Source organism: Pterocles gutturalis, unplaced genomic scaffold, assembly GCF_000699245.1.
Source record: "Pterocles gutturalis isolate BGI_N339 unplaced genomic scaffold, ASM69924v1 scaffold20282, whole genome shotgun sequence".
Taxonomy (NCBI): domain Eukaryota; kingdom Metazoa; phylum Chordata; class Aves; order Pterocliformes; family Pteroclidae; genus Pterocles; species Pterocles gutturalis.
In genome coordinates, this window is record NW_010110700.1 from 18,905 (window position 1) to 27,380 (window position 8,476).

The following is an 8,476-nucleotide window of genomic DNA, read 5'->3' on the forward strand; positions in this document are numbered from 1 at the left end:
CGGGATCGCCTTGTCCTCCGCCAGCGCTGCACGAATCCATCTCTCCGCTGCATCCTGCTGGCTCGAGCCATGGGGACGGTGTGATGGGAACCACCTTGTTACAGCCTGGAGACATCAGGACTCATTTCCTTCCCTATCTAGCTGGCAAAGCAAATTTTAGCATTGCCAGCTTCATCCTCTGACATGGGCACCCACGTGTGTGCCCCAGCTTACGGCAGTGGCGGGGGGACATTGCACCGGGGTGAGCCTCGATCTCCTGGGGGGCTGGAGGTCCCAAGGGTGCTGGACCCAAGCGCGTGGCGTTGCGGGGCAGGGAGGTGCCGTGCATCTTGGCAGCTTTTTTAAACAATCCTCTTTTGTTCCCCAGGTGTGTCTCCGACAGGCAAAGGTCATTCGCACTCGGGATCCAGTGGATCGTGGTCCGAACGCTAGGTATGGAACAGAGGGAATCTGGGTGTCGATGCAGTCCGTTGGCTTTGTGGCGAGTGAGCCAAGCTGCTACCTGAGAATAAAATACTTTGGGTTGGAAGAGAAGGGGGTGGGACACATGCTGTTGAAAGGAGGATGTTTTCTCTTGTTTGCCGTCGTTCAGAAAAGCCTAATCCCCTTTGCATGTGGTTTGCAAACGGAATGAAGGATTCTGTAACATATCGCAGGTGGAGTCAAAGGGCAACATCCGGGCAACGTGTCCGTATGGTAAGAAAAAAGGAGCAGAGGCATTGAAACTCCGGTGTGTGTCTCTTGGCTCTTGGGCAACATGTAGGTCAGGATGGTCAAAAGACCCGCTGGACTCTCAGATCTTGAAATTCAGTATATTTTCGGTTCCTGGTTGCTCTGGGCACAGCTGTCGATGTTGCAGGATGAGTTTGCTTAATCACAGTAGCAGAGCCTGATGCTTTTCTGCAAGCACCTCTTGCCAGGCCGGTGCGTCAGCGCTGCCCAGACTGAAGGTCCGCTCTCCCTTCCCGCAGGAGGCATCCCTGGCCCCATCGCCTTTGGGTCCATGATCGATCAATCCTGCCTGCTCTGGCAGGACCAGTGTGGCGAGCAAGGCTCCTGCTACGTTTACCAGAACTCAGCCATGAGCCGGTACACCCTCATCGCGGGACTGGTCTACAAGGTGATGCTGCCCGTTCACTTCACTCGCTGGTAAAGTCGGCAGGTCTTTAGGAGAGAGCGTTTTGCTCTGGGAGAGAATTTTTACAAAATTGGGTTGTCCTGCTCTGCCCTCCCCCAGCCCAAATTAGACCTTTACACCAGAAATATCCGCAGGGAAGGGAAAAGCTCCGTTTGCTTCTCACCAGGTAATGGTGCTCCAGGCACCATCATTCTCTTAAATTCCCATCACTTTCTAGGCTTCCAGCTTCACTTGTACCATATGAAATATCTCTTCTTCTCCCAACAAAGTGATTTTTTGCTAGAAATGGAATAAAAAATAAAACTGTGGAGTTTTAGTGAGGGTGAGGGATGGCATCGTGGGCAGGCTGTAAATAACCATTCCCCCATCACTACCAGAAGATGAGAGCCTAGGTGTGCATTTCTTATTTATTAGCTGAAAACCATCATTTTAACTGCTCCCAGACAAGCACTTGCCCTACATAGCCGTGTTTAGCAGTTGCTGTGATAAAGAGGCTTTCAAGAGCCTTCCAGCAAATGGCTCAGCCGGTGTCGGTCTGCACAGCGCTGTGCTCCAGATGTCCGTGGGGGGCTGAACAGCTTTGCAAATCCTCACTGCCCTATTGCTATGGGGCTGGCTAAATTCTGATTTTTACCCGTCCAGCTCTGCACCCTGATCCACTGTCCCAGGCTGGGCTTCACACTCATCTCCCCCCCAAAGCTTGGTCAGCAAATCTCATCCCCAGTGAGGAGTGGGTGCCTGGGTTTGGGGGGAGCAGAGAGTGATGGGGTGTCTCGGTGGCTGCAGGTGCTTGGATCAACCTTCTTCATCATCACCTGCTTACTCTACAAACCCCCGGCACCGGAGTCAGCTCCGGGCAGCTCAGATGCGTCTGAAAATGGCAACGGTGACCTCCAGGAACACAAACCTTCGCTGCCGGCTGAGGAGGATATATAGCCCTGTATGCGTGGGAGTGACTTTCTCAGTCTCAAAAATACGATGAGAAGATGTTATACATTCCCTAGGGGGTTTTAAATTAATAGTAATATTATCACTTTTTTAGTTCAAGAGAAATAATTTAATTAACCCCTGGTGTGCTTTGCTATTTTCTTAACAGCAGACGCACATTTGAAGTGGTGTGCTGATGCCGTATGCAGTTATTTAATTTTATTTAAAGAAAGGGCTACTGTAGCTTTATTCTCTGTCTGTGACAAGCAAGGACCGCATTCTCCACTCGTGGAAATAAGCACCGGTAACTCCAATGGAGCGTGTGGGGTTTAAACCACCAGAGGATCTGGTCCCTAATATCTCAATTATAAAGTCAACTGTAGCAAAGCTTCTGGTGAGACTTCCGAAGCCTGAGAAGAGCCCTGCTGTCCCGCAATCTGCGTTGCAGAGAGGACGGCTGGCCCTTAAACTACTGTAGGCAAAGCAGACGGCCCCACCGGTGTCCTCTCCCTTCCTGCGACACACAGCATCGCTCCTTTTGTGCAGGAGCAGGTTATCTGATTATGCAAGTTCATCTTCCTGTGCAACTGGAGATGGGTTTGAGATGAGAATTGTCTGGGAAATTCGTCAGTACACTACAGGCAGCCGTCCCCGGGACCTGCCGAGCACTGTATGTTCTCTGCCTCATTTCATTGCAGGTTTACACCGTGGTGACACTTCTTGGGGTATTTTTTTTTAAGAAAAAATTGTTGTTTAACGGTGATGCCTTTTGTAATGTACTGTGCAAAACTTGAACTTATTTCTTGCTGTTTGTTGGGTGCAGGAGGATGCGAAATACAGATCTATGCAATGCTTCTCTTCGGTTGCTCTGTAAAGGCAGTGGGTTTGGGTCGATGAGAAAAGTCAGAATGAATTTAATTTGTGTCTAGACCTAGCTTAAGGGATAGCTTGCCCTAATGACAGACTGCCTCGTGGAAAGGGGATGCTGAGGTGTAGCTGGCTTGTTTGCAAGTAGGGAGGGAAGCATTCCCAAAGTGACCTGTGAATGTGCACTTGCAATATTCACCCTGAGAAGGGAAAAGTGGAATTTGGGCGGGCGTATGTCTGGCTTCCTCCAGAACCCACATCAGGTGAGGTGGGTGCTCAGTCTGCCTGTGTTTGCACAGCCACCCGACCCAGGTCCAGCTCTGGAGGGGCTGTGGCTGGCCCCTGGAGCCCCCCACTGTACAAACCGTGTTCGCAGGGACGGGACGAACCTTACTGAGCTGCAAAACTGGCACTTCTTGTGTGCCAGCTGCTGCTTAGAATTACTTTGTAGACCTTTTTGTATATTTTGTATATTTATGCTTTCATACATGGACTGGGGATGGGCGTTTGTTTCTTTCACTAGCAAAGGACCAACGCTCAGAGCGGAGGTGAAGCCATTCCCAGTGCAGACGGGGATGGTGGTGCTGGGAGCGGGGTCAATCTTCAGGTTGGTGATGATCAAGAAAGCAGCTTCTTCCATTAGTAGATTCCCGTCCACCAAAGCCAAGCAGTGACCTTCCCGCTTCCAAAGCCCTTGTTTCCCAGCCTTCTGTCACGTGCTGGGAGAGACTTGAGCAACTCCAGTAACTGCTGGAAAAACTAGAAGTGCTGTGGGTGGGGTGGAGGGTGGCTTTGGCTGCTTGACCATGAGCAGCTCGTGCAGCTTTGATGGGGCACAGGAGAGCCCTGCTTCCCCAGGGAGGCAGGATTAGACCCACGGGCACAGGAGTTAACCCCGACAGCACCCAAACACTGAAGGCTTCTTCGTCATTTCCACCTGGGTTTGGAGGCACCTGCAAACGTGAGCCTGTCTCCAAGCCCTACCCAACTTTTGCTCTTCCCAGCTTACAGACGTTTCAGGTACAAGCAGGGATCTTAGATGGGGAAAATGCATGAATGTATTTTGGGAACATGCTTTATGTATGATGTATTTATGAAAGGTAGAAGTTTTTCTTAATATATATATATATATATATGGATATTGCAATGCAATTCGAGTGTTTATAATATGAGCTTTATCTGAGTGTGATGTTTCCAGAGCATAAGAAAAGCTCGCAGATTCTGGGCATTTATTATGTTGCTATGGGACTGATAGTGGATGGATGCTGGTGGATTTAAGCAAGCAGATGTTCTTGTTCCATAAACAGGTTATGGAGGTGTACAGGTAACTTAAAATATTTGAAAGTATGTTTCCCAGTCTCACATGAAGTATTATATTGCTATGAAAGCATAGAAATATAATCAGTATTTCACAGGTACTTGTGTGTGTGTTTCCCATCAGTTGCCCCCCTTTCCCAGCTGCTGTCCCTGGCATGGGTGGGCTGGATCCGTGCTGCCTGGGGAGCTCATCCTGCAGAGCCTCCTGCTAACGGGTCAGGACCACCCCACAGGGATCTAAGCTTCTCTGCAGGTCATTGCGGTGTCTCCAAGGAGGAGAGTTTGGATTTAGGTTTGTGCTTAAATCATAGTGTTAATAAAGCCCCTTGTGGGTACAGGAGCTGCAGGCAGCATCGTCTGGTGAGGCAGCTGGTGACATTGAGACCTTGTGGGCTGGTGTCCCCTACTGACTTACCCCCTCCTCCTGAGACAGAGAAGAATTGCTGTTGAAGGCAAAGTGAGTTTCTTGGTTGCTGGGGAACAATGAAGAGGGCAAAGAAATACCTTAGCTGCCCTCCTTCATCCACAGACCAATGGTGTTAAAGCCACAGAGTTTGTCCCAGACCTTCACTAGGTAAACCAGGTCAAAGTCCTGTGTCACCTATGGTTTGCTATAGGGGTGATTCATGCTGTTGAAGAATACAAACAGTGCTTGGTATTGAGGAAAAGCCATGAGGAAGTAAAACAAATGAACACCCAGAAAGGAGTCCCAAGCAGGAAGAACTGAACGTTATTTACTGTAGACACAAGCCCAGGCGCTCAGCGAGCTGTTTTTTTCTAGTGAAGAGTTTGTTTGGAAGCTTCCCAGAGGTTTTAAAATGACAGCAAATAAAAGCTTTAAATGTCATACACAGACGGTTTTGCTGAGCTTCCTCCCCTTTCCCTGCTGCTGTGACCTCGTTTCTGTGCCCAGGTGTGCAGATGATGCCTCCTCATCCCTGCAGTGGCATCCCTTGGCTTCCTGGGCTCCTCCCTGGCACCCCAGGCTTCCATCTTGCTAGAGATGGGAACAGGAGCAAACACCGAGAGAATTATCCTAGAATGGTTTGGGTTGGAAGGGACCTTAAAGCCCATCCAGTGCCACCCCCTGCCATGGGCAGGGACCCCTCCCACCAGCCCAGGTTGCCCAAAGCCTCATCCAGCCTGGCCTTGAACCCCTCCAGGGACGGGGCATCCACAGCTTCTCTGGGCACCCTGGGCCACTGCCTCACCCCCCACACAGTTAAGAATTTCTTCCTAATATCTCATCTAAATCTACGATGTTTCAGCTTCAAACTGTTAACATTAATATAATTCAGGAAGAAAAAAAAAACCCCCACAACTGTTTGACATGTTTTGATTGCATCAAAAGAAAGAAAAAAAAAAAAGACACACCTTTTTTTTTAAGGGGACCCAGACCCTTTCGGGGGTCCTGACCGCAGCCCATCGCTGCGGGTCGGGGTTTGTGTGTGTGGCGGGTGGGGACCGCGCCCCGGTGCCGCTAGATGGCAATGGAGACGGCGGCACGGCGGAGCGGGGCTGCTCAGCATCGCTGGGCGCTGCGGCCGGGGGAGCTCTCGTCGCTTTCTAGAGAAGAAAAAAAAGCTGGATTCCCGATTTGCACCAGCAAAACCACTAATAGATTTTATAAGATCTGAATATGGTCCAAGGTAAACTTTTAGCATGTAGAAACAGATCTTTTCTGTTAGATATTGTTTGTCATCAGAAAGTGATGCAGCAGGTGAGGGTCCAAACAGAGCAGCTGTATCATTTTTGCAAAAGTTAATACATTATTTGAAGCCTTCCCTTCCCAAGCTAGGATGGAGAGCTCTGAGCTGTCAATCAAAAGGCAGTTTCTTTATATTTTCCCTTCTCATTTTTTTTCTTCCCCCGGATGTGATCATTGCAGTCTCTATTAGCCTGAGCCTTTCATCCTGCTCTGAGTGAGGTGAAAATAAATCCCCGAACTCCCTTTCCCGAAACAGCACCGTCCCTTCGCTGCAGCGCATGGCTTTGCATTTAACTCTAAAAGATGATCTGCGTGTTTGGAGGGTAACCTGCGCTGATGCCCCTTTACCTCATGCACTATTGTCACTTTGTCGTCACCAAGCTGGAGGGTTTGGGGGTGAAGGGCTAGCTAAGGGGGTGCCAGCCCCCCAGCGCTGGGGCATGCCCTGGGTTGGAGGCTGGTGCTGTGCAGCTCCTTCTTCTTCGCCAGTAAAGCCCTGCGTGATGGAGCTGCTGGGCTTTCTGAAAAACATGACTTGCAAAAAGCTAATAACTGACCGTGAAAGTAAAGGCTGTGACAGGGGAGTGGTGGTGACATCTCTGCCTTGCCACAGCTGTCAGAGGGGTGTGTGGCAGCACCAGAGCAATCTGGGCGATGCAGAGAGGGATTCATGGGTGATTTCCTAGCTGCTTCTCCCTGTAGCAAAGTTTTTCTTTGTCTAGCCAAGACCAAGCGGTGTTATTCTCCCCATGCAGTGTTAAACTTCTTGTGCCGGACTCTCCTCTTGCTTGGGCCAGAAATTGAATTGACTGAAGTCAGCTAAGGAACATGGAGTGAGGAACAGAGGTGAAAAGAAAATAATTAAACTACAGGAGGACGAAATCTTTACATCTCCACAGGAGATCCTTGTTTGTTTTTGTTGTGCAGAAAAGCCACCTGCGTTCTTCTGCGGTTGCAGAGGTGCTTGTTTTGGAGCTCTGCAATCACCCCAGGATGCTCTGGTCCAGCTGAGCTCTGTAGAAAACCTTTTCTTAGGCCCAGTGGGCTCTGGATGAGGCTCATAATTAATAACTTCTCTGGCCTGCTTGAAAACCGAACAGCAATAAATAAGATTGGCAGGTTAAAGGAAACGTGTGTGTTTTACCAGCCTGGGCAGAGTCAGCCCAGCAAGCGTGGTGGTGGCCAGGAGGCTGTGGGGTGGCTGTGGCTCTGCTGCAGGACCAGCACTGGATTTCCATTTAATGGTTTGAGGGGATTGGAGGGAGCAGCACATGCTGGCATTTTCCTGTGGCCAAAATAATTTCCTCTGGAGCACAATAAATGTCAAATTTTTTTTGTGTTCTTTGCAAGTTTTCATATTGACCTCCACACAGCAATTTTAGAAGATGAAAATGAGACTACTCTGCTCCTTTGAATGAGGTCTGCATTTCTTCTCCAGCCAGGGACCCTCCATCCAATTTCCTGGAGATACATAGAAGACTAAATCTCACATTAAATTAAAATTTTCAGTTGTGTTTCGTCTTGCCTGCTTCATTATGAAGTAACACTCTGTTAGTTAATAGAGGGTCCTGAGAAACCTCCTAAAAGTGTGTAGAATGGGATGAGGCCACCAAAAACTCTCCTTACAGACCCAGTCTTCTAGTGAGGGGGAAGCAGAGCTACTATAAACTTAATATTGCTGTAGTTCAGTGAAACACTAATGCACCAGTAACTATAGAAACTGTAGCTCTAGACATGAATGTACGACATACTGATGTGCCCTGGTTCAAACTAATAAGAAAAAAAGTGATTTCTTACTATTCTACCAATCTGGTTTAAAAATACAACATCTGCTCTGAGTGGAGCAACGCTTTGGAAGTCGATGAAATCACAGATAAAGCCTTCCACCTCAGCAGAGGTAAGAATTAAAAATCATGAGCTATCTTTATGGCCTTACAGATAAATCTGCTCAGTAGCTGTTACCTGAGCAATATCTATGAAAAACATTTTTAATAGGAAAAGTAAGCTACCCGCCATCTTTGCATGCCTTCATTCCTAAGGATGGAGAGGCAGTGGATTTGCTTTGGGACACACAGACACTAATTTTTGTTTTACTCTGGAGGTAAAAAAAAAAAAAAAAAAGAAAAGCAATAGGGCTGAGCTATTGCTTAGCTGAGAGCTGGCGTTGTGTGGAGATGCAGTGAATTATGCTAAAATATTTAGACTTAGAGCAAAAGTTTGTTGGGCACCATTACACTTGTGTTTTTTTACATCCGTCGGGCTCAATGAGGAGTTGTCCATCTAACTCACCTTTTAACGACTTGCTGCTCCCTGGGCAGAAGAGCAGCTTCTCCCGAGAAACAGCCCAAGCTGCTAAACAAACCCAATCTGTGGTTGATCTTTCTTTAACAATATGTTAAAACTTTATTTTCACCCCTTTTTCACATGATAATCTCAAATTCCCAACCAGCAAGCTGGGAAGATTGTTTGGTTTTGTGCAATCCTTTTAACACTTCATTGGGATCTGCTCTAAGAATATT

At 48.2% G+C, this 8,476-nt stretch overlaps 1 protein-coding gene across 1 annotated transcript in view; it reads left to right on the plus strand.

The window, feature by feature from the left end:
- The window catches only part of SLCO4A1 (solute carrier organic anion transporter family, member 4A1), a gene marked incomplete at its 5' end in the record, with an annotated part of 11,653 nt that extends 9,254 nt beyond the window's left edge, over positions 1-2,399 (plus strand). Inside the window, 3 exon segments of the mRNA XM_010073498.1 lie at positions 313-432; positions 972-1,120; positions 1,925-2,399. Of these exon segments, the coding sequence (XP_010071800.1) occupies positions 313-432; positions 972-1,120; positions 1,925-2,074 (419 nt within the window).
- Positions 2,400-8,476: the final 6,077 nt, after the last annotated feature.